Source organism: Siniperca chuatsi, linkage group LG3, assembly GCF_020085105.1.
Source record: "Siniperca chuatsi isolate FFG_IHB_CAS linkage group LG3, ASM2008510v1, whole genome shotgun sequence".
Classification (NCBI taxonomy): Eukaryota; Metazoa; Chordata; class Actinopteri; order Centrarchiformes; family Sinipercidae; genus Siniperca; species Siniperca chuatsi.
The window spans coordinates 13,564,368-13,591,507 of record NC_058044.1 but is presented as its reverse complement, the minus strand read 5'-3'; the positions used below and the strand labels follow the sequence as shown (position 1 = coordinate 13,591,507).

The 27,140-nt window shown below is 39.3% G+C and overlaps 1 protein-coding gene across 2 annotated transcripts in view; it reads right to left on the bottom strand.

Moving 5' to 3' along the window:
• Positions 1-322: 322 nt before the first annotated feature.
• fbxo41 (F-box protein 41) overlaps positions 323-27,140 on the bottom strand; it is a 51,154-nt gene continuing 24,336 nt past the window's right edge. For both annotated transcript variants that reach the window (XM_044189124.1, XM_044189126.1), the window contains 11 exons: positions 19,620-19,827; positions 14,951-15,024; positions 11,251-11,642; positions 8,329-8,567; positions 8,074-8,189; positions 7,366-7,518; positions 7,097-7,192; positions 6,854-6,972; positions 6,286-6,444; positions 5,656-5,771; positions 323-4,474 (listed from right to left, as the gene is read on the bottom strand). In XM_044189124.1, the coding sequence (XP_044045059.1) occupies positions 4,412-4,474; positions 5,656-5,771; positions 6,286-6,444; positions 6,854-6,972; positions 7,097-7,192; positions 7,366-7,518; positions 8,074-8,189; positions 8,329-8,567; positions 11,251-11,642; positions 14,951-15,024; positions 19,620-19,827 (1,735 nt within the window). In that variant the 3' untranslated portion in view covers positions 323-4,411. The remainder of the gene's footprint in view (positions 4,475-5,655; positions 5,772-6,285; positions 6,445-6,853; positions 6,973-7,096; positions 7,193-7,365; positions 7,519-8,073; positions 8,190-8,328; positions 8,568-11,250; positions 11,643-14,950; positions 15,025-19,619; positions 19,828-27,140) is intronic.

The following is a 27,140-nucleotide window of genomic DNA, read 5'->3' as shown; positions in this document are numbered from 1 at the left end:
CAGTGGAGGTGAATTCACTTGATTTGTGGTGCTTATAGCATTCAAAGCTTTATTTCATTCAACTTCAGTGTGTTAAGGCTTTCTTTCTCTATATGTGATGCTTTCTTGCACCGTGTTGTGAGTGCAGAGATTGTCTCAGAAGGCGCTACATTGAAAAATTATATTTAAAGGAGTTCAACACCATATGTCTTTCAAGAAACAATGTTATGTTTCTGGATAATCCACAGACCTCTGTGTGTTATTGAAACAAAGAAGAAATTAATTTGACCCTTCAATTGCAATCTACAAAACTAAAACAAAAGCAACTGAAAGTACGAGCAAATACAATTTAAAGCAATTTTATTGATGACAACAAATGAGTGAAAATGAGTAGTAAATCATTTCCATCTATTGCAGTCATCGAAGAAGGCTGATCGTCTTTTGGGAAAGTTTTTTTCAGCAACAGAATACTTTTTGTCGTTGTAGCAACATGGATGAAGTTCATGGATAAATCGGCATACCTGTTGATGGCAGTCAAAAACGAAATAGTACAAAGACAAACTGCACACTTAACTGCCCAGGTAAGTGTTGAGGTAATGTGTAAAATACTATTCAGATGAATGGGCAGAGTACAATCATTCATACATAAAATATGTACAGAGAGGTACATGAACACTCAGACACTGTTTTTCAATTGCACAGTATGATACATGGGTGTAACTACAACAGAGGAGGAATAAGACTTGATTTAAAATATTAAATAATTAAATAAACATGTGAATGAGGAAGCACCCTGGTTTATAAGTGATGCTTCAGTTTCTGAATCAAAATAAATAAATTAGAAATTGTTCTGCTTTATATTTGGAGAGGCAGAGAATGGAGATGTAAGCCAAAAATGATTCTGGCGTACTTGGCACCTCTAATCTGCAGTTTCAGAGCATACAGGCTCTGTAACATCTTCAGCAGGTCCATTTTCACAATAAAGCAAATGTACTATTGGTATGAGCGTGAAATATACAGTATAATGCAGTAACAAATGCAAAGGTGAGCATAAGGTCATATTGGCAATGAACCTAAAAAGCACTTGAATGTAGTTGAATCAGTTTCAATCTTTAACTTTCCAACCAATGAGATATGAGAGATGGTGTAAGAGAAAAGAGGCTAACTGTACGTCTGTTCAGTCATAGAAGTTCATATGTAATCGCTGTGTTTCCAAAATCTTCTTTCCATGAAACCGAACATGTAAGTAAACAGTCGGTTTCATACCACAGAAGCAGAAAACGCCACCAGGCATCCTGCTGACAGAAACCGGTGTCGTTTCTGACTAAACTGATGACCGACGGGTCGGTAAAAGTGTTCAGGAAAAAAAGTGCATCATATTTTGTCAAATACTGAGAAATAGCTGAACATTAAAAACAACACTCTTATAATAAACATCTGAAATATTTTTTTCTCACTAGTGCAACAACAGACTGGATCAAATAAAGAGAAACATTATTAACCTGCAGGCAATCAAAGCTCTTTAAACATCTAATAATTTTTGTCACAGTAGCAGAACAGTTAAGAAGGCAACTTAATGATTGATGCTTGAACACAAACATGCCAACATTATACACATTGCTCTTTTTTTTATAGAAATAAATAGCTGAATTATCATCTTTATCCTCTTCTTAAATAATTTCCATCTCTATATGACTCTGATGCACATTTAATATAAAGTATCTAATACACAACTGCAATTTCAACACTACTGTTATACATAATATAATTCTCTATGTTTATCTTTCATTCACCTTTGGAGAGAAAATGCTTACAGAATGAAGACCTGTAAACTTCAACTTTTTCCACTCATAAGTATGACCTTAATATTATTTAACATCAAATGTTTGTCCTTTTTTTCTTGTTTTGTTTTTTGTTTTTTTTTACAAACATTATGTACAGAGAAGCTGATAGTGAAGGCAGGATTGTCTAAAACTCAAAATCAACAAGTGCTTTGTGTTTTCTCTATTGTGTCAGCAAAGTTTTACATCTTTCCCGCAAACATCTTTCCCTCAATGAAACCAAGCAGGCAATCAGTACCAGTGTAGGATAATAATAATGTGCAGTACTGGAAGAACATGAAGAAATGGACATCCACAACTGTTCTCACACATTGACCTGGAACATCACTACAATATGCAGCTACACAACTCCTCATAAACATTTTTGACTATGAAGCAGAGACCAAAAACAGCAGCTCGCAGCTCTCCTCGTCAGTGAGTTTGTGAATTTTAAAGATCCCACATGACAAACGCCTGTTCTGCATTCCCGGAAACTCTCACCTTACTCTGTTGCACACTCTGCCCACGAATGTTGTGTTGTTGTTGTGTGTTGTAGAGACAGGGCTAGTGCCTTGTGACAAATGAGGTGTGCCAGGTAAAATGACCAAAACGGTAAACGTGTAGTAAGAGAAGGGACATGATGTTCTGCCTGATGTGTGAATCATTTTTCAACCCGTTTCGAAACGGTGTGCACAATTTTTTTAAATCAAAGTGATTGTAAGCGTGTAATAGGAACTCTGTTTAAAGGGGTACTCCAGCAGTGATTTAGTATTGCACTTTCATAATGTTCGGGGACTCGCAAGAGACTGATGCAGCAGAGGCAGAAAAATCCTGACTTTTGGTCCCTAGTATGGGTCACACTCCTACCCTTCGCATAAATAGTCTTTTCTATAGACCCTCTTTGCCTTGTAAATGCATCTTTCCACACTTTTCTAGCTACATGCCTACAGCTTCTAACGCAGGTTTCTGTATTCACAGGCAAAATAGTACTCCTTATGAATTATAAACTTAATGTGTATCATTTTTGGAACCGCCCTTTAAATTATCTGCAGCACAGAGGAGTGTACACTAAGTGTCACCATAGTAAGTATTGCGACTCATACTTGCTAAACTTAGTTGTAGCCATGAATTGCACCAAATTAAATTCCTAATTTGAAGGTGATACTGAAGACCTGATCCCTTGGTTTTGAGTTCTGCAAAACATTAAAAGGTCCCACATGTTCCACGCTGCAAAGAGTACGAAGTGTCCTATCACACCAGCTGGCCGTTGACGGTGTAGGTGCTTTGAAAAACCAGCAGAGGGAGTCAGAGGATGTCAGCTAAAAAATATAAATAAGGCTTGTTCAGGGCCTCAGCCATGACAAGCACTATTAATAGGAATGGCACTGTTAGTATGGTAAAATATGAAACTCTCATGATATATAAACACTGTAACACCTGTAAACACCTGGAGACCATGTTCCATATGAAACACAAAACCCTTATGTTCAGTAAGAGCTGCTTACACTCAAATCAAATTCCAAATAATGTAAGTTACTTTTGATTAAACATCTGCCTTACATGGTCCCTCTTCCCTCATTAATGGCACATTGGAGAAAAACGCTCACTGGAATGAGGACAGACACTGTTACAAATGGCACTAGTTTTTGATAGAAATGCATTATGGATCATCTTCCAACCTTGTTAATGAGTAGCATCAGATACTGCATCTTGTTCTCTCAGACGAACAGGTCTAGAGATACTACAACCATCAAAAATACTGAGTCCGGGTTTGTGACATGATGCTGTTCACATGAGGAAGCAGAGGATGGTAGAGGAGGCTAAATGCATCGCTGCCATGCAGTCAGAAGACTGTCAAGGTCTGTGTGTTACAGGGAGTGCTGTCCTTGCTCTCTCCACTGTGCCTGGAGCTGGTGCAGCATGTTTCTGTTCTGGGTGGAAGCAATAAGTGTTGAAGGTTGTCCGTTGTCCAGTTTAAACACACAATAGTGCAGGGCAGGCAGGATGAAAACCATTTAAAAAGCTCCTGTCTTAAGACCTTGTACTTCTGTGGAAAGTATGTATGATTTATAATGTGCTCCTGCCCACGCTGTTGGTGTTGAAGGTAGTCTCAAGTATACGTCAAGCATTATGTGGATGCAGACAGTTAAATACAGCGCTGTCACCTGGCTCCAGGTGTTTCAAGAAAGGGATCTGGCTCTGTGCGGCGACATGATCCATTTTTATAGTGAAAACAAAAGACAACTGAGAAAGAGGAATCTGACAGTTTTGGGTTTTTTGTGTCTGTAAAGTTTGAGACAGGCCCTTAGTGTGATATATAGTGCCCTTCATAGTCCAAATAAGCCTCCTGACTGGTTTTCAGTCAGGACATTAAGGAGATGTTGATTTCCCCTTACTGGAATAGTGAATGAGTTTTTCTGTTTGAAGTTTGTACTTGTGGAATATGCACATTGAGCCTCGGCCCTGGTTCATCATGGCGTTCTTCTGTTGTTTCTGTCGGTGCTGCAGACTTATTCAACCCCATGGAGTGGACTCAAAACAGCTGGGTCTTTTTGATTGACTGGAGCCAAGATGGCGCCTCTCCAAGACTCGAAGAATCTGCACAAAAGATGTTAGCAGAGACTGTCTGCTTTCACATGGAGGATTTTTGAGAAGCCAGGTCTCTTCTTCAGAGCCTGAAAGAAAAAGGAAGAAAGGGATTTCAGAATCTCATTTTGTCAAAGGCAACCTCTATGATTTTTTTTTTCTAAATAGCGAAGGATCAAAATGCTCCATTTCCACCTGTCATCTTCATGCCTTTATGTTTTCTTCCATTAGCAGTAGAAAGCTATAAGCAGGTTAAGGATGACAGTCTTGCCTCATAAGCTTCACCTCTACAGAACTCATTTCAAAAAATGGATGATTAAACACTAGAGGAGAACTTTGGCTTCCTTTTCACAGCAAACTTGAGGGATAAAAATAAATCATAGCTGTTTTGGAGAGGTTACCTAACTGCTGTGAGCAACCCCACCATCTTGAGTGTAATATCCAAGAAGAACACACTGTAAACTGACTCATAAAAACAAAACATAAATAAAAACCTGGGATTTCACAGCTTTCATATCTCTGTTTGTGTGTGGTCAGCTATAAGAATGACCCGAGCCTCTCACAGTAAGCCTCTGTGAGTTAGTGAGTTAACACCAGCACATCCACAACCAACCATCACTTGGACTTCAAGGATTGAGTCATGGTTTAAATGTTGTGTAGTTGTGATAAATATAGATGCATCTTATCCGCTGAACAACTATTGGCCAAGCTGTTAGTCATGAGCATACAATGGTTCAAAACTCCAAGGACATGTTGGCTAAAAAAGGAAACTAAATTCACAAGAGAGTGCTTAACTGGGTGCAGACCTCCATTAACAAAGCTAACCTCCCTGTTAGCCATTACCTTTACAAAGTCAACACTGCACTCAATGAATGGCAGAGTAGTTATACAGTAAAAGTGTGTGGCACGGAGGGAAAACTCATGCGGTGACAAAAGACAATACGTGTCTTCCTGTTGGGAGCCTATTTGTGCACACGAAATATTATTTGTGTATGTACTTACCAAATATGCTCATCTGAAAATTGAAAGTTTAACCAGACTGTGGCGTCAGAAGAAAGGTCATTGGAATAGGATTCTTCCTCATGAAAGCTTGTATGTGAAAAGCAGTTTTTTCCACATGTATGAGTAGTGGGTAAGGGCATATGCTCCCTGTCTTAATTTAGTCTGTGAGTTATATTAGATGTTTCATCAACTGACATATATGTCAAACTGAAATGTTTGTGTGCTGCAGGTGCAATAGGTGTGATGTGAGACACGGAGGTGCTGTTACCTGCAGCTTGTTAACCATCTCATCAAACAATTTTCTAGCTTCAGGGCTGTTGGGGTCCTCAAAGTAGTCTTCTATACCAATTTGAACCACGATGGACTTCAGGTTGCGGCAAACGCCTACATGAGTGGAAGGAGGATTTAGGCAGCATTAATTATCTGGGGCTATTTGTTTTTCCGCATTCTCATAATAAATTTGTACTTATAGCTACGAAAAGTAAATCCACCATAGTTTTCCACAATATTCTTGAAATAGGAAATAGGAAGCAGACCTCAAGGGACTGTGACAGGCAGTAGCTCGACAGCAAAATAGTGCAAAGACATTTTGTGCTTTAAGTTTTAGTTTTCAACATTATTTTTCTGATTTATCATTCCATTCCGATTCCGAAATATTTTTATTGCTTGATTTTTATACCTTTATAAACATAACAAAAGAAACTGTAACATGAATCAAGGTGTATCTCTCACTAGAATATCACACAAATATCACATGAGATTACACTGTACAGTACATTTAATATTAAGTACTAATTCAGAGGGACACTATTGCATTTAACTGTTAAATGTTGTATATTCACAACAGGATTTTAGACAGTAGGCCTACTATAGTTTGTACAGCAGTATTCAAACTCACTGTTGAAGTGGAGCAGGGCTTTGGGGGTGACTGGTGTGGAGCTGAGCACCAGCATCTCCAGACCTTTCAAGCCCTCTCTGCAAACCTCTGCTGCCACCTCCTGGTTGATCTCGCTCACATGATCCAACTCCAGCACCTGCAGGCGCATGCAGTTCCTCGCTGGAGGTGGTGGGGGGTGAATGGAAGTAAGGAAATGCACAGATGGGGACGATGAGTAGGGGAGTGTCAAGATAATAACAGCAAAGGTTACAGTAAAGGCTCATATAAGGTCTCAACCAATAGTGTGTAAAATGCATATTGTTATAAAGAATATATGAATAGATTGACAAGACATTGGTTAAATGCAGTATCTGTGCTGTCCTAGTTTATGTCCTGATATGACAATAATACTGTTTAATCATCTTACCACAAATGTTACTTCTGTCCCCTTAGTCATGATTAAAAAAGCAGTGTGACGGTATTTGAATATTTCATAAATGTCATGAATAATGTATTTTTGTGTTGTAGCTAAAAACACTGAAAGGAATTAAACTATAAATTGAAAAGTTGTTATACAAGCAATATTTACCCAGAGAGGCCAACCCCTGAATGCCACATCCAGCCCCACCCACACCAAGAGCACGGAGGTGTGGCCAACATCTTCCAATCGTCTGCAGGCATCGGTTACTGAATCGAGCAGGTTGTTGGCTAATAGAGACAAAATATAGTCCATGTTCATTAATTTAATAATCAAAATCATTGATGTCATAACAGATAGAATATTTGGTTTTATTCAGAAGTTAGAAGTACAGTATATTTCTCCATCTATTACCATGGGTGTAGTGGCGCCACCTGTAGGGAGATGATGTCTCTACAACCTGCTCCAAGGGCCCAGATCACCTCCTGGCCAACTGGATCTGTGGCACTCCTGGAACACAATAAGTATAGAAAAGGTGTGTTTATATTACACAGCATAAAACTGTGCAGTCTTATGGAGTCATTAAAGCAAAGTCAGTGGGGTAAAACTGAAATATTTGTGCATGATGCAGTGGACAGGGTGCAAATTTACAAGAGAGATGGGACCTGGGTGTACTGGTCTACCTGTAGGTTACAGCTTGCAGAGCTCGGCAGTAGCAGCTGGCCAGCCAGAGGGAGCGATCAGTCAGCAGGTTGGGGCAGTGTGAAATCTTCAGTATCAGTAGGTTACTTCCTGTGGCCTTTAACAATGCCTCCAGACCTTCCTCCAGACAACCACTTAGATGGAAACATAAGGTAAGGTAAGGTCAACAAAAAAAGATTGACAGAGGCAAGAGCAGAGGAATTAATTCTCCTGTCCTTCAGAACAGCCCTTCTATGATTTCTAGCACATAACGCAATGTATAATGCAATGTTTTCAGCAATATATGCAGAAAGCAGCATGTCTACGCACTGTCCGCACAATTTAAGAGCAGCTTCGAGCTTTAATATGCAGTCTCAGCTTCACTTTTTCCACTCATATCAAACTTCCACTTGTCTTCTTTCAGGAAATGAAAACTGATATTGTACATGCTGATCATAATCAAACAGCACAAAAATGTCACAATTCAATCGCTTATGTTCCTGTTGCTGGTTTCATCTCATCAATCATTGTTTGAGGAGTGATTTAGGATGTCACTCAGTTCAATAGTTTGCAAAGCAATGTGTTTATCGAAGCCAAAATAATACAAAACACAGTAATAATTACCCCAATGTGACTTTTTTGGAAACTGTGTGCAGCTGTAACTTCCTATGTATATCTGTGTGTCTGTTTCTACTGCATGAGTGTCCCACCGTGTGCTTTTAAGGTAGTCCTCCTTAGTTTCCTTCTTGCCCCGCTGTCTTGGTTTGAGGTTTTGCAGGATGAGGGAGTGCGTCTGAGTGCACCACTGAGACAATATGCTCAGGAACTAAGGAAGTAACATTGAGATCAGTGAAAATCTTCACAACACACAGCAAACACAACACAGCCAAATGCACCACATGCTACTGCTTTGATAATGCTACTGGCTGTTGACTGAATACAGTATCTAAATGTTCAGTATCCACCTTGGAAGAAATGCGAGCGTTCTCTAGCAGCACTCGGGTCCACACAGCCGGGTGACGAGCCACAAACTTCCAGTCACGGCAGACCTCAGCAGCTCTCAGCAGAGTTTTAGTATCCAGGTAGGTGAAGATACAGAAGAGAGCTGCACGCATCTTCAGGATCTCTGGACTAATCACCTCGCTGGATTTGGACGGGCTCTTTTCATGGCGACATGGCTTGTTGTTGACCCCATCAGACCGACCTGTGGGAAGAAATAATCTTTTAACCCTTTAACACAATGTGGGTTGGTCCAAGTTAAAACAAAAGGACTATTTTTTATCATTAGACCCCAGCGTTGAATTTGGACTTTCAGTTTTCAAGGATTTATTACAATTTTGGAATACCAGACTGCTTTGAACGTAGGAAGGTACCATATTCTTAAGGTTTCAGTATATTCTGCCGTGTATTGTACCTTGACTATTTTTAAGTTCTTTCTTAAAATCACCACAACGGCCCCAGATTATATATCTTAGTTACTTTCTTCTTATCAACCTGCATGCAGTCTGAGGTCCTCAGGCAGGAACTTGTTGGCTGTTTCCATAGCTATGTGTAAGACTAAAGGCGGCTGGATTTGTGTATATTTATATTGTCTATAATTGGTATTTTACCAGTCCTTTTTCCTGAATTTGTTCTTGCTATTTAACTTACATTTCTTTACTGTTCGCTTGACTGTTCTTATTATTTTTTATTGTGTTATGTTTGTTTTTTGTAAAACACTACGTAATTGGTGATTTTGATAACTGCTACATAAATAAATTTTATTATGATTATCATTATATAAGTTGTAAACATACATTTAAAATAACAACAAATTAATTTAACTACAAGCTTTATTTTACTTCTATAACTGTAGACAAGCCAATTTTCTAAAGCCAATTTCTCAAAAACAAATACAAGTAAATGCCACTTTAATAATGTTAAAGATATTCTGTCACATGGTGGCGCCAACCCTCAACAAGACATTAAATGAGGTTATATAATTTTTTTTTCTTCTTTTCATTTCATGCTCTATATTACTATCTACTGGCTGATACCATGTGTCCAATACAAGCCCGTCTTATTGCTCCCAGCAAGATTTCTCCTAGATGACTCATTTCATCTTTGGCCTTGGAAGGCGTCTGCTTGAAACCATCAAGGCTATGAACCATTACTTACACTCTCTCGCTCTTCCTCTTTCTTTCTTTCTCTCTCTCTCTCTCTCTCTCTCTCTCTCACACACACACACACACCACCTACGCTCAAGACTGCCAAATGAACTAAAAAAGCCAAGCTGTGTGTTACATGCTGAGAGAAAACTGTGTGCTTGTAGATACGTACCATCTGATAAAACCTGGCAGAGACTCTCCCAATAAGGAGAACTACGTCAGAGCAAAGGAATGCCAGTAACATGTTGAGTGTTACGTGAGAAAAACCTTTGAGTTAATGGGGCAGTCATAGCAGTTCATGCGAATTTGTCATAGGGCTCTGGCCCAGTTTCGCTCCTTCTCAGATTGCCTCAGTCCACCTGGTATTTAGAAGAAACCCGAAAGCAGGTGGAAAAAAATAGAAGGCAGCAGCAGTGAGTTTAAGGATCTTGGCAGGGTAAGAAGTTAACAGAGAGATGTACAATCTGTGGTGGATCTGAAGAAATGTGCGGGCATGATTGGCGGTCTGACTTGGCTCACTCATAGAAGCAAAGCTTAGTATGAGACAAGAAACTGAGATGATACAACAGGCAAACAGTACTCTCGCAAATACAAATATGTTCAATGTCTACCAAAGACACAGACACACAAAGAAAAGTGTATAGCAACAACAGCAATGTATGACTTGATTACTCATCATCTATAACAGACATACTCATGGTAAACAAAATAGTGTAAACACCTTATGAAAAAAGGACTTTAGCTGGTTAAATAACAATTGAAATCACTGGGTGGATCACATTAAGTTGTCTGCCAATTAGCATTATTTATACACCCTGAACTGTAAATCTTCATCTTGTCCCTGATAGTTAGTTGTTTTTAATTAATGTTAGTTGATTTTAAAACAAAACCAAGAACACTTACAGTACAAGTACAAATACAGAACTGGACACGGTGAGGCTGCTTTTAGGTTCTGTGCTGCACACAGATGAAACCAACGTCCTGATGACTTTACAAGCATCCAAACTTCTGCTGTTGATTAATGTCTTTACTGCACTTTTGTTTCCTTGATTGGATGTGGGGTAACTTATCACTGCACTGTAACGGCACTATAACTGTATGCCTGGTCTATTATTATTTTTGTTGATATATATTTTATTTTATTTGGATTTTTTATCTCACTTTGTTCTAGTTTAGTCAATTTTATTCTAGTTTTTTGTGTTTTTAAATATTGTTCTAATGCATATCTTTGCCTGATGTAAAGCACTTTGAATTGCACCTGCAATTTGGACACATACAGTATCATTTTGGCCTCTTTGGACCCTTGTTATTTGTCTCATGATGTTTTAAAAATAGTCAGAGTGCTGACTGCCTTTTAATAGCTCACAATGCTACTAATTGGCATTTTAACTAGTCAAGTTAAGTCAAGTCAAGTTCATTTATATAGGCCAAAATCACAAGTTTGTCTCAGAGGGCACACACCCTCTATCCTTAGACCCATAATTTTGATAAGAAAAACTTCCAAAGAAAGAGTTTTGGTCATTGACACAGCTCCAGCAACATTACAGCGACTGTAACTCAACCTGACCTAGATCCACATCAGTCACTGCTCTCATGGGAGTCATTTTAAGGCCTTTATTCTGTGAATCCTGGCTCCCATGTGTCTGAGCTGCTGGCTGAATGTTAGATTGGAGAGAGTGTGTGACGGTGTGTACATTTCTAAGAATAACAGGCCTGAACAACTTCCCAGAGAGCTGTTACCTGTGTTAGGGCGATATCCTGCCCTGCCGTGGTGAGGATAGGGAGCAGCAGACTGCTGGACTTCAGCCACAGCTCTCCTCTCTTGTTCCCACATCTCCACCTCAGACTCGGTGGTCCGGGAGCCCACGTCTGACACGTCTCCTTCCTCGCCCTCAGTGCTGTTCCTGTAAGGTCGCCGCTGCCAGTTTTGGATAGCCTGTTTACGAAGACCCCAGTTCCTTGATCCACCACCACCACCACATCCAGGGGAGCGCTCGTAACCCCCCTCCCCCAGCCGGCACTGCATGTGATAGTACTGAGCCTCGGGACACTCCTCCATGGGATGCATCTCCACGCTGTCACTGTCATAACCTCCAGAGCCCTGTGAGACAGACTTGACCCGACCTGATGCTCTGCAGCAAAAGAGAAGGAAGTGTGCTATAAATTATGATTGAATGTTTTTTTTAAATAAAATACTCAAACACATGGATGAATTTTAAAAGAGTAAAATAAAATTAAAGATAAAAATAAGCTAAAATAGAATAAGACAGATTAAACAGGAGGAAATTACAGTGCAGTTACAGTGCAGTGCAAGATATGAATGAATAGTATCAAATTGAATTTAATAAAAGGCAGTGGCAAACAGAAAAGTCATGAGCCCTGTTTTAAAATAACTTAGAGTTGGAGCAGACCTCGAGTTTTAAGGCTTACAGAGTCAGTTTCCAGTCTTAATGCTAAGCTAAGCTAACCGTCCGCCATCTGTAGCTTCATATTTGACAAACAGAAAAGAGAGTGGTATTGATCTTCTCATCTAACTCTCAGCAAGAAAGCAAATAAGCGTATTTCACAAAATGTTGAACTATTCCTTTAATCTGTTCATGCTACACAATCAGCTCTGCTTTTAACTTCAAAAAAGCAAAACATTTTGTGCAGCCTCATGAAGATCAGTTCGATCATGATGGCCATCAATAATTTCGATTTTGGATGCCACTCACATGCTTACCTTATTCTATCTCTAATTCATTTTCACCACAATCATCACTTGACTGACAATATTTTATCATTTTGATTTTGATTATCATGTCATGTGCTATCTAATCATGCATTAAGATATTCCACTTGATGCTTAGAGAAGATAAAACCTATTACCTACAACAGATACTGAACTTAAGTATGATAATCTAATGCCGCACTATACATAAAAGACTCTAAGTCCTTTGGTGACCTGTTCATTCGATTCTTTTTATTGTTTGTTCCTGTAGAGACTTCAGTCCCTTCAGCACAAAGTAACATCCAGGAAAACAGCAGTATTGGTATTTCATTTGACAGTGGTGGATGCACTTCTGAAACCAAAATGAGCCACAAATAGGTCCGACTGAACAGGAACAGCTGTATTTCAGAGGATTTATAGTAGAATGAGGGCAGCTTTTGTACATAAGTACTGCTATAGTACTTAAAATAACCTCCCAGCCAATACAAGTAATGAGCAGTTACAAATATCAGCCTCCCAAAAAGTAGGCCATTTTTCTTTCTTTTCTCCATTATTGTACTTCCTTCTCAGCACTCTTTCCCTCAGCAAAATGTGAAGAGTGGAAGCATCTGCACACATCATTTTAGGTATAAAAATGAAGAGAATTACAGATGATACTGCAAGTACCGCTTATCAGTACTTGCAAGAGAAAAGGATGCACAGAAAATTAGATGCATGATGTGCCGTACATATGAATTGAGATTATGTAAAACCAAAACAGTGCTGCATGTTTATGGTTTCAACAATCTAAACTGGGTCAGTGACAAAACTGTGATTCATTACAGTCTAATGAGCTGGTTGTAAAGCAGTAACCTGATAAAAACTGCTTTAATGGTTTGTCAACATTAAATCAATAACAAGACATAATCTACATGACGTGATATGAATGGATCCCAATCACGAGAAGCTGATTTTTTTAGCAATTGCTAATTAATGAGTTCAGTTTCAGTTTCAGTGTGTATCCAGAATGCAAAGTAGCATCAGAGACTAAATATAAAACAACTCAATAATAATTGTTACCTAGAAGTTAAATTTGATTTCCAGATGCTCATGCAACTATGAAAGAATCACAGTTATGAATTACATTTACATTTGAAGCTTTTAGACAGGTTGTTTGGAAGTGAATTGAGGCACAGGAGCTTAAACAAAACTGATTTAGCAATTTTAAGAGGAAAATTCTCATATATTTTAATAAGATCCATGCATAGCAAAACTGTTACAATTACTATTATATATAAAATATATCATTAAAGATATCTGATAATATATCTATAATATATTGTATAAATATCTGGTGAGGTCAGTATCAATAAATCCCTACAACTGTCGCACACTTGAGATAATGACCTTTACTACATCTAGTGGCAAAAACATCTTGATCCCTGATGAAGAGCTATTAATAACCAGAAGACAGAAGGCTTAGAGGTTGTTGTTGGGCCACTATGTGTGTGTGTCGTGCCATCAGTGATTCAATGGGGAAGGCCTGACAGGTTCTGCATGACGTCACATTAGAAAATACATTCACATACCAACTGGGAATGACAGTTGTGTTAGTCAGTAAGTATTATGGCACAGCCATGTGTCTGAAATCTCCAGCAGGGACCCAGAAATACTTCAGTCACACCTCATGCAGAGAGACGTCCAACCTGCACCTCACTGCTTCTCACTGAATGAGAGTCTGACTAAAAATGGGATCTATACCATTAAATATCACAGTGTTCAATACTATATATTACATATGAATATCGTAATGTGGATGTCTAAGTGTGAAACAACATGCAAGAAAGTAAAATATCACAAAGTAGTTAAAGATGACCATCACAAGTCCTCCAAGCCCAAGGTAACGTCTTCCATTTGCTTGTTTTGTCCACCCAAATCTATAACCAAAATATATTCAATTTACAATGATGAAAAAAACAGAGAAAAGCAGCAAATCCTCACATTTAAGTGTCTGGAACCAGTAAATGTTTGGCAGTTTAGCTTATAAATTTATTGTTATTAATTGTTTTAGCATAAAGTATTGTTGTATAATTTCTATAGAGGAGCCATTGTGTGCACCTGCCTTTCAAGCACACTCACTGGGTGTATGAATGTTACAAAAACCTAATTTTGTGTTATGTGAATCTACTATTTAACTACAGTATAATCTCTGGATTTTTCAACTAATGTGGGAAAGACAAAATAATATACAGGACCACAAGTCAAACAGGTTGTAACCATGACACTTCCACTCTTTTCATAGTTTTGTTTTGAGGTACTGCAATCAAAGGCCCAAAGGCCAGGGGCAGCGAGCACAGTAGATGGTGGTTAAAAGCTTTGGGACTCTAGAGATCTGTTATATTTCCACATTACTGACAGATTGTGTTTCACTACATCAGCTTACACAAGGTAAGAAAGATGAGGTGCGCCAAATTCATTTGACAGCGAAGAGCCACAAAATCTCCAGCTGGACCAGAAAACCTTCTTTCTTTCCAAATAAATAAACAGACAGACAGAATGTCTTCCTGAAAAAGTCAATTGATTTCTAATTAAACCACATGTAATATGGCAATTATGAGCTCATATAATCCTCTCTTTACGTGGATTTTACTCGATGGTTGAGTGTAAGTGAGAGTGTACACTTATGGCACAGTGATGGTTTACATTACATTTCAGAGGTGTGAAATCATATGTAAATGTGTGCTGACTTACCCTGTGCTGGGGGAGGAACGTCGGTCTGACACTTGGTACATGCCTCTTGTGCTCCCAGAGAGGCTGGAGTTTCTCTGGAGAAACACAAACATGCAGATTGGGGGGAAACAAAGAAAAGTGTTATCAGTAAAATTACTCAGTACGCCGAAGCTTAGGCATGCTTAGCTCAAATGTTATTTGGTTGTGTGAGATTTGGTATTCTTACGTAAGCTCCTGAAGAGTGGATGAGAGCCTTGATACTCCACCAATTTGTTCAACAATCTACTTTACATGAGCCCTCAGATGATTGTGAAAGTTTTTCATGACATATGAGACATTCAATAAAAACAGAATAAAGACAATACACTCAAAACTACAACATGAAATATAAAGTATTTCATTTAAAGCAGTTGTCACACTAAGTTAGAACTGCTATAAAAATGAAATGGGTACAGAAGGCTGCTTAACAAATCCCCACTGAAAAGACAATAAAATCAAATAGTAAATCAAAAAGTAGCCTATTTTACAATTATAATGGGAAGCCTCTCTATATGTATTTCGAAAAAAGCTGTGACAGCTCAGATGTTTAACACATAATCAAAACTGAAATGAACAACACAAGTGATCTTCAAATTAAAGACATTTTCTGTATGGTCTGATCTCACTTCAGCTTACAGATTTGAGCATGGACATTATGACTGGTGACAGCATCCGGCATAAATCAAGGACATCAATGGACAAATATTTTCCCAACACAGTAAGAATAAATGATGATCAGACATAGATGACAGTTAGGCAAGATGAGGCTTCTTAAGATTATTGGGATCATTTTGTCCTGAGGGTGGAAAAGCTCAACAAGTGAATATAAAATGAAGAGTTCATTTTCTGGGGAGCATTAATTTAATGAGTAAATTTCATGTTTATTTTATTATGAAATGTTTCTTACGGTGGCCCTGAAGTGCAAAACACAACAGAAAAACAGAAAACACAACAGCAATGGTGGCACTACAAAAAAGCTCATGGGGACCAGGAACAAACCTGGAGTTTTTTAAGATACCTTGCCATGGACTAAAGTGTTGTTCAACAGTGACATTTTGACCTGGTGCTGGACTGATATAATTAAAAATCATCATTTGGGACCATGAAAGACAGAATCACAGAAATCTTGTGTCCAAAGTTGTCCAAAAGGTGGCAGTAAAGCAAGGTCTACTGTCTCAAATGGGAAGGGTTCACCCTCCATGGAGCAAGAATATGCTCAATAAATCTAATGCCAAACTTACATTGGATTTTCATACAACTGAAAACTTCTACAGGACGTCAGAGGGTGACCAAAATCTTTAGGAATCATCCCATAGGGGATCATGAATAATATATAATGACAAACTTCCTGGCAATCTGGCCAGTAGTAATCAAGATATCTTGCTCTTGACCAAAGTGTTGTATTTGGACAGACTGACCTACCGATCAACATTTCCATCCCTAAACTCTCACTCTAGCAACACAAAAACCCTCAGCATCTTTCCTACTACCTAAAATGTTTGGTTGTAGCTCTGAAAGCAGGTGAGAATTTTTCAAGTGGATTTGGTTGTGGGTGTGCAACCTGACTCTCACTCTCTCTCTCTCTCTCTCTCTCTGAGAGCAAAATCCTCCTAGTCACTCTTTCATACACCACTCAAAACCACCTGTGCATTGAAGTATGCCATGTGTAGCGTACGTGTGTGTGTATCTATGTGTGTGTGAAGTAGTGCCAGGTGGAACTCTGTGTACCAGACTGGCGACGTGCCACGGAGGGAAAATGTGCACAAACACAGACACTGTCACGCCCTCTCTCTCTCTCACTTCTCTGCTTCTACTCACACAGCTTGTTTCCGGCCTAGTGCCAGTGAAAATGGACCATGGAGGAAACAGGCAAATCCCATCCATGGCTCTCATTCCTGGCCAGCCTGCAGAACAGGGACAAATCTCCCAGAAATGGGTGGAACAAAATGCATTCAGCAGAAGTTAAAACTCCACTCTGGTGACCAACGTTTGGCCTTTAACTCGAGTTTTTCTCTATTTCTCCCTCTTGTTGTCTCTCTGTTAAAAGGGCAAACGTTTATGAAACACTACAATTGAATTAAAGCTATCTTCACCTGGCACTTCCTGTGAAGAATTGCCTTCAATTCAGCTTGGATTGAGAGAGAGAGCAGGAAACAAGTAATCTATCTCTTTTCTCACTGTCAGTCCTAAAATACCTCTGTGGCTCTAAAACTTGTCTCATAGGAGATGATGGCGACCTTGCTGATGCTGCGACAGAGAGATGGAGAGTGAGGTTGTGAGATCTCTGGGCTTCCCTTGACAGTGTAACAAGGTGCCAACCAGTCTGTGACTCCACACTTGTACTTGTCATGTTGATTATTCACAATGGTGAAGTGCTACAATGGTGCACAAGCACACAGACATGAAACTGACTGATGTTTAAATCCAAAGAGAGGGCCTCTAAATTTAGGCAGCAGTGTTTCAGGTCAATCACAGGTCAAATGGCTCTCTAATATAGCTTAAGAAAGAGGAACAAGTATATTTCTTTATAATTTTTTCAGCTGTCTTTGCAACAGTTTACTTACAGCATTACAAAAGAGGTATCAATTACATTATTCACTGCAGCGTATGACTATATAAAGTGAGTGAGCTGAGGATGCCGACAATATCTTTGCACTCAGTGATAGTGATCCGAAGAGAAGACATTTACTGAGAATCTCTCAAAAAATTTGAGAAAATGAAACAGCTAGTTTCTCTCAGGCAGATCTGTGCCACATTACATCTGATTCAAAATCATGTTGGAAGCTTCAGCAAGAGCAAGAACTGGTTTCCATGGCAGCACACAGATTTGTGCAATGAAACAGGGTGCCTCTTTATCAAGAGGTGTTGGTTAATAATTTGAATAAGTAACATTTTTAAGAACAGATAGTGTCTGCTTTTACATTTTTGTCATCATGTAATAAGGCAAAGCGAGGGGGGGGGTGCCGCAATGGAAGCTGTTAAGAGCCTGGGGACAACGAGCTGATCTCCAGTTTCCGGAGCACGAGGCAGCTTTTTATGTGAGTACACTCTGGTCAGGATGTTGTAGTATGTAAACATCCCTGTCCACATATTTTTATGTACTTTTGGTCTGGGACTGTTTTTCAGGGGTTGGGCTAGGCCCCTTAGTTCCAATAAAGGGAAATCTTACATGTAACACTACAGCATACAATGATATCTTAGACAATAGTTTGCTTGTTTGGGGAAAGCCCTTCCCTGTTTAAACACGACAGAGTTCTTGTGCACACAGCCAGGTCCATAAAGAAATGGATTTCCCAGTTTGGGGTAGAAGAACTTGACTGGCTTGCACAGAGCACTAATCTCAACAACCATCAACACTTTTGGGATGCAATGGAAACTTCAAGCCAGATCTTATCAAGCAACATCAATGCGCCAATCTCACTAAAGCTCTTGTGGCAGAATGGGAGCAGATTCCTGCAGCCAGGTCCCAAAATCTTTTAAAAAGCCTTCCCAGATGAGTTGAAGCTGTTATAGCAGCATATTAATGTCCATGCTTTTGCAAAGAGATGTTTAACATCACATTTAACTGTGTCGTGGTTGAGTGTCCACATACGTTTGGCGAGGTAGTGTATTCAGCCAGTTTATCAAACTTTGTTACTAGATTTTAAAAATGTTACACTGAAAATTTGATGGACTAAACCTAGATTCTTTGTTAGGGTAAGAAATCATTTGAGTACAGATCAAACAACACATTGTCAGTGATATAAACAAAACCTAAATGCTTTAGAGAAATTAATCCCACATTTAAGCACACATTTCATATCCACGCCGTGTAAATTACAGTCACTGTTTAATTAAAGTCATGCTAATAAAGTAAGTAATGACTGACTGATTCCTGGAACAGGAGGCACAACAAATGAGCTAAATGACTTCAAGCACACGTTCACAATACATTTACATACAAATGTATCCCATTTCATTTTCCTTCTCCAGTCATCCAGAATCATCTCGTCTCATATGTGTTTAGATTTGGAGGTGATTCTAGTTTGTTGAATTTCACCTGCTGTATGAAAAAATGGGAAAGTTCTAGACAGTTACTGCACTTTAGCTCTGTAAAGAAGAGTAGATTTCTTGTCTCAGGCATCTTAAAGTCTATTATGGGTTTGACCTGTGGTGCTTTACAGGGACATTACTTAATGTAATCAATGCTCATGCACTATTCAACAGCAAAAAGCTGCTCTGTCATAGACTGTCAGAAAGCTGGAAGTAGCACTCACAGTTTTTATGAAATAATATTGAGTTGTTGTGACAAACAAGTCAGTCGTCTCATTTACAATTCAAATGGGTCACATAATAAGATCTGAAACAGCTCATATGATTTGAAAAGTACATTTTTATATCGCTTTCTGTATTATCATGCAGTTCAATGTGATCGGGATCAATTCAGCATTTTGTATTTGTACATTAGCAGATGTCATTATGTATGGCTGACAAATTCCTGTATTATGTTTTGTTGCCCTGTCCTGAAAACAGGAAATGTCTAGAATATCATGAGTACAGTCAAGTCAAATCGGAAAAGACAAGAAACACGATATCGCACAATGCACTTTGCAGTGTGCTCTGAGCAGTAACCCAGCGATGCAACAGAAGACACAAGTCACGATATCCTCACCTGGCGTCCATTGCCCTTTGAGGCCTGGAGGCTGCAGCGTCCCAGGCTGCCGTTCGGGGTGGTGCCACAGCTGCTGATGATCTGCAGCTGTTTTTCAGCGCGGTCTGCTCGATCCAGCAGCTCCTCAATGAACTGCTGCAGCCGCACCTTGGCATTGGCTTCACGTGCCGCCGTCTCTTGAAGGAACTGGTCAATCTGGGCGACTTCCCTGAGGGCAGAGAGGGGAGTGGAAATAATGGGCCATTCTCTGCAGTATACATATTTGTAAATCTGTGTCATCAGGGGGCAAAATACAGATCTGCTGAACCTCGCTTGTGGCGAAAACTTACATGTGCAGCTTAGATGGTTGTGTATTAAACAAATGGTCAATTTGTGACTGCAGGACACTTTCCCCCCCGCAATTTATTAAAAAAAGATCTCTCACATTCATTCCAGCTGCAGTCCTGCCCTTTTTGCATGGAGACTATGCACACTGAGGGTTGGTGACAGAGATAAATACACTACAAAGACAAAGGGAGGGAGAGAGAGAAGAGGAATAGAGGGTGAGAGAGCAGCTGGATATTTATACAACCGCAGGCACAGCAGGGCCAAGTTCCCGTCATTTTAAGGGACAGTGTGTTACTCACATACAGACAAACAAACCAGGAATTCAGACAGTGTTAGTAGTCGTCTGCAGCCTGCTCAGCATACTGTATATTTCTAGCATTCCCTGCAGTGTTTTTTTTTCAGTGTCATGTGATCTGAAATGGTCTGGTGATAAAAATTCCTAAATGTTCAGATGTGATTAGTCAGAACATATTAACTCAATAAGTTTAAGCTTGGATTATGAATTATATAAGCAGTCCCTAATGTCCAGTACCAATGAGCAGTCTCTGCATTGATGGGAACTGGCCCTGACTTTGTATATGTTCAAAACAGCCACAAGGAACAAGTTAAACCAAAAAATAACGTCAGTGGAAGATGTTATTGTTTACCTTAGTGACAATTAAAAAAAAACAGAAATTCAAAGAGATGCAGATACACTTCACCTGACTAATGCCACCTCTGTCCTCACACAGCTCTGTTCATCCTTTAAACCTGCAATAACAGATTTTTATTGGCCACTTGGGGGCAGCGGAAACAACTTGTGAACACAACATTGACATTTCATCACCTAAGTTGATATGGTGAACTTGTTAGCAAACAGCGGCTTATTTACACATCCAGCAGTTAGAGAGTAACATGATCATTCATGTGGTCGCTTTTTCCGATCAGCTGGCGAATGTAAGGCCAATATTCACTTTCTTTTAGCTCTGTTTTTGGTCTCTACCAACTGCTGAGGGAAATATCTGGTTCTTTAGCTGCTAAATGCTCCACTACGTTCACCAGCTAGTCACTAACTTGTTGCTGAACAAGTAGCGTTCAGTGGGTTTTTAGAACTCACTATAAAGCTCTGTAAAGCCAAGGGGAGCTGCAGATTCAGGTAATAATTCCCCGTAGGTTCATCACTACGAGCAACCCCTTTCACATTGTCATATTGTTACATTGTTATTCTAAAAATATAAATTATTAACTTTAAGTTACTATGCTTTTCAAAATTTTTATCATGGATTAGTATGTTGTTTATTTTTGGGTTAATCCAAGAATCATGTAGTCAATAAAATGGAAAATAGTGAAAAATGCCCATCATTATCTCAGAGCCCAAGGTCACGTCTTCAATTGCTTGTTTGGTCCGACCAACTGTCCAAAACCCACAGATACTCAATCAGCATGATTTCCAACAGGGTGAAAGCAGCCAATCAATACATTTGAGAAGCTGTATATCTACTGATAAATTAACTGACTAATGTTTCAGCACTACTTTTCACATCCAGGAAAATGGTCTCATATCTGAAAATCTTGCCACCAGCCGACCAACATCCTACATCCCCCTCCTAGACAACTTTTCAATCCTGGTAATGTGGAACTGTCTCCATATGGGACTTCTACAACTCCCAGAAGCTGCAGACATCCTCCAGGCTTTTTTTCTTTTCTTTATGTATCTCTGTTTGTGTCCTCATAAACAGCCTGAGCTTTTACTGTCAAAACAATGCAGTCAGGAGTGCTTAACAAGACAATTCAGACATCTGACCTTGACAAAGCCAAGGGAACCATTAAAAGGTTCAGACCATCGCTGCTGCAGACAGGGAATGAGGACATAAAATCTGTGTTCCTCCAGTTTAAATAGGTTTGTGCTCATGAAATAAATCAAGCCACTCATTAGGATGGATACTTTTACGTCCAGCTAATGTCAAACATCCACTACTAGTACTAACCATTTAAACAATCCAGAATCCATCCAAAAACAGTAACGGCACTCACAGTGAATTTTCTTGAAATGGGGCCATTCTTAGATAAAAATAGTTTGGCGTCTGGCACAGTTAACTTTTCTTATCCTCAGGCAAAGATTACAAAAAATATGGCTCCAAAATTAGTCTAGGTATTTGACCATAGGGGAGAAATGAAAGCACATGTGCTATCAAATCTGTGAGTAAACAATCAGTGAATCAGTAAATGATACCAAAATTAAGTGGCCATAACTTATCTTCCTCCCTTCTGTGATCATTCCGGTTTAGAGTTTGTCTCTTGGTAGTAGCTCATAATGTGAGACCACATGGTTTTTATCTACTTTGGGCCACATACAATTAGGTGTTAAGTGATTGAACGAGGCCTATTACTGCCCTTGAGAAGAGTTGGTTTGAATGGGGCGTCAAGGAAGCCATTTTTGTGAAAAAAGTTAACCCCTCTTTGAACAGAAATGGTGGTCTGAGATTCAATCTGCCCAAAGTCTATCACAGTGTTTTAGCACCTTGGTCACACCAATCATATGCTAATCAGGTACTTAACAGTGATGAGGTAGGTGCAGCCAGAAAACAATAGGCCTGATTACTGATTACTGGGCCATCATGAAACAATTAGGTGAGTTTCAGGTGAAACTAGCTAATCAACAGATACTCAGGTATATTCCTTCCTGAGGGCAGGGCTTATGTAACACAGAGTAGCTTAAATTTCTAGTTCCCGTCCCATTTCTTCACAATTGAGAATGACTTCCGGATGGGAGCCGAAACGTCTTGATTCTGAAAACAGTGTCCAGATGACTACGACTGAAACCCTTTCTACGAAATGAGCCGCAAGATGCTAAAATGCTTCATAGAGCTGAAGGGAACTGCAGAGTTGAGAGATAATTCTCTGGGTTCTTCACTATGAGAGACCTCTTTCACATTATACATAGTCATTTGATCCATTGTTAATATAAACATATTTACAAGTGCAGCTTTAAGAACTCATCATTATCTACTTTATACTTAAAACCAAAAGTCAAGTTACCTAGGTAAGTTAAGTCACATGATTTACTTCACGTGACTTACTGTGAGTTACTAACATAACTTACTTATTTTAACCGTAACTATGAGGTTTTCCTAAACCTAACCTAACTATGACCATTTCACAACATTAACCACATGTTTGTTGTTACCATGACGACGAATGTCCGGTACGCCTGTTGCTTGTTGCTGGACAGTTGTAGGATTATGCATGAAAAATGGTGCATTACTTTTCATAAGATATCTACAAACCGTTGTATGAGGATATGTTGGATATAGCCATCTCACAACTGCTATTAATAGAGTAACTGTGCTAGGTTTGTATGTACCGTATATTAGCCCATTTGTGTTTTGGCATCCAAATTGTAATGCATCTGTAATTTGTCTTATTAATTATTCAACTGTATCCGTTTGTATTTTTGTTGTTACAGGAGACAGATACACCAATTCCATGAGGAGGAAAGTGTTAGAAGCAACAAAGGAAAGCCTTTCCCTCTCTTTTTCTGTGTAAGGAAGACATGCACGGATGCACCACACCACCCGGCAGCCTAACCACTCATCCTCCTGGAGAAGGAAGGGATTCAGGAATTTGATCGAAAGACAGAGCTAGGAATACATATTCACCAGATCCCGGGAGACATGCAAGGAGAAACCAGAAATAAACAGGAGAGAAGAAACAGAGGACTGAGGCTGATAAAACCCAATGAAGAGGAGGGAATGGGCACAAAGACTGTGAGGAAAAAACACTGCAGAGGCTAAACGGCAAACAGAACAGAAATCTGCAGTCATGTGGAAGCAGAAAGCACAGGAGGTTTGACAGAGGAGGGGAGAGAAATGGGATGTGGCTGCTTCCTGTTGTCAATCCTAGTTTCAACACACACACTCAGATGTACACACACACACACACACCTCGCTCTCACAGCGTGACTCACTCCAACACCTCAGAAAGAAAGCCTCAAGGTGACAAACATGCCCGCGTGTTTACCTGGACGCTGGGGGAGCTGGAAAAGGTAGACCGCCATATTTTCTGGGTGATGAACATGTAGCTTGTTAGTCTGGGGCATGATTCAGAGAAAATGACTCGGTGGTGGTTCCACACTCGATCGACACCATCCTCATAACGCCGATTCATGTTCGTGGGTGAGGGGAAACCACATATTTGTGACCCTCGTGCTCACTGTTTGCTGATGGTGCCACAGAGTTTTGTCTCCTCTCTATCTTTGTTTCCATCTCACACACACCCACACACTGACAATCTGAACATCCAGATACTGACTTCATAATGCACACATACACTTTGCTGTGATGTTGTTCAGAGTCAACAGCACACAAATTATATTTTCTAAAACATGTCCAGCTTTAAATAAGGAAAGTGACCTTGTAACAACATAAAACTTAAAATAATAGTTCGACATTTTGGGAAATATGCTTCTTTGCTTTCTTGCCGAGAGTTAGATGAGAAGATTGATACCACTCTCATGTCTGTACAGTAAATATGAAGCTGGAGTCAGCAGCCAGGTTAGCTTAGCTTAGCATAAAGACTAGAAACAGTAGGAAACAGCTAACCTGGATCTGTCCAAAGGTCACAAAATCCACCTACCAACAACTCCCCAAGCTCACCAGTTATAACTCGTTTGTTTAATCCGTACAACAATTTAAATGTAAATTAAGATTACAGATATGAAATGTATATTTTATAACTCACAAGGAAGCCAATCTAAAATGTACCTTTACTTTCAGGCTCTTTGTTATCTTAAACTCACAGGATTTTGCAGGTCATGAAAGATTCTATTTATGTTTAATGACCACTGATCTTACAACATATACCACATATATCTTACCACACTGTATTATGGTCAAGGGGTCAAATACATTTAATTGTGTTTTTGAATTCATAATGTCAAGACCAAATCTTTCATTGTGATTAGATTTTCTTAAAATGTTTCATGATCAATGACAGAAATGACAAAAATCATTTACTAGTGTGTCACAATATCAACTTTGGAAAAAAATCTGAAAATTACATAAGATGTCTATCAGATTTTCAAAGTCTCAAATATTGATATCGGTATATATAAGGTACAATTTCTTCTCCGTCACTTCTGGTTTCCCACAGTGTCAGTCTCTAAATTTACAATTCTGATGTCACCATATTTAGTGTAACAATATATCCAGTGACAACGTGCAATGTGAGAGGTGTGGCTCGTAGTGATGAACCTACAGAGAATTATCACTTGAATCTGCAGCTCCCCTCGGTTTTACAGAGCTTTATACCAAGCTTCAGCTCGTTGTTTAACTGTTTGGCCCACAACTTAACTGTTTTGGTTCACTCTCACTGCTGTTTTCAGCGAAAAAGCTCTAAAAACCCACTGTACACTACTTGCTCAGCACCAAACAGCAGACAGACAGAGTTAGCGACTAGCTGGTGAACATAGTGGAGCATTTAGCAGCTAAAGAGACATATATTTCCCTCAGATGTTAGTGGAGACCAAAAACAGAGCTAAAAGAAAGTGAATATTGGACTTACAGGTCCAATTATCAGGTGGCCAGAAACACATCTCCAAATGAACAATATTGTTGCTCCATAACTGATGGATGTGTAAATAAGCAACTGTTTGCTAACAAGTTCACCATATCAACTCATCATCAAAAAAGTTGATGATATGTCAAAGTTGTGTTCATAACTTGTTTCTGCTGCCCCCAAGTGGCCATAAAATGTATTATTGCAGGTTTAAATATTTCAATTCTTTCACTCTGTCTTAAAGACCTACTATTGCACAACCCACCACATCCCATTCATCACCATTACCTCACTTTCACTCCACCACCACCAGAGCCTATCTCCTATCTTAATTCCAATTGATCTGTCCGTATTGAATTAAATATTACATATAAGAGCTAAGCTCTGATGCAAACAATGTGCCTCACTAAATCCTAACATGAACACAAAACAGTTGAGATACAATCAATACTACTTATTAAAAAGAATAAGGTTGCAGTGCTACATTCTAATTTTACCACACACTCCCCTTCAGCGCCCAGACAACAAACACTGGTCCTGATCTCTCTTGCTTTCACCCATGAGACTGGAATAAGGGTTAACCTGTTCAAATCTGATGCCTTCTTGTCCCCTTAAGCTCTTGGAAAGAAAAAAAATGCAGAATTTAACTCTTTCACTCTAGTCTTGCTAAATTTAGGCCTTGAGAGCTTGCAAACAATCGAAAACTACAGTTTTTTTTATCAAATGAATATAAATGGGCTTTGAAGACCTCAATAAATGTCCAATGCTAATGCATGCGTTCAGAGAAATAATGAATAGCTAAGCCAACCATGTTTCATTTCCCTACCACTTAACAGCCATAACAAATAGTCTATAGCAAAGACATCCAGCTGTAACAGACATGATTAATAAGGAATGATCTTCTGAAGGATTCTGTTTAAATGTTAATTACAATCACTGGTCAGCCTCTTTTCACAGTTGTCATCATCTCTGGCCATTAATTCAAAATTATGCCTCATTAATATTTAAGAGCAGAGGTGATTGACTGAAAGGCCTGCATGAGGAAGACAAGGCTGTCGTATGAATACGTGCTTTCTCTGCTGTAACAAAGGACAGCTGCTCATGTGTCATTCTGTTTTGACACCTGGATCAAATAGTTTGGGGTTTTTTTAGACAGATTCAGTAGGCTACATTGTGTCATCCTGTCATAATGTCACACATTTGTATGCATTACACACAAACACACAAAGAGAAAGGAGATGTGTAGAGAGTATGGCTACATGAGAGGAGATGTGACACAGACAAGGATGAAAGGGTGAGAGAAAAGGAATGATGAAAGAGAAGCAGGCTGACATGTACTGTTTTCAAAGCCTCTCAGAAAAATAAAAGAAAAAAGGCATGACTGGTTTCCCAAGAAACCACTAATCCAGGTCTTGGGTCTGATCAATCAGGGGAAAGTAAATATTATATTGTGGCTCGACCAGTCCTCCCAAAATCTAAATTCCCTTTACAAATCACAGATGACTGAGTCACCCAGAGATACAACAGCAAGGTGATGATGTAGAGCATTGCAACGTGTACGACAGAAGTTGATTCATTATGGGAGAAAAGGTCACCTGAAATTCAGCTGTCAGATTTTCAAAAACAGACAATGAATCCATCCTCAAATGCTTGTTTGCA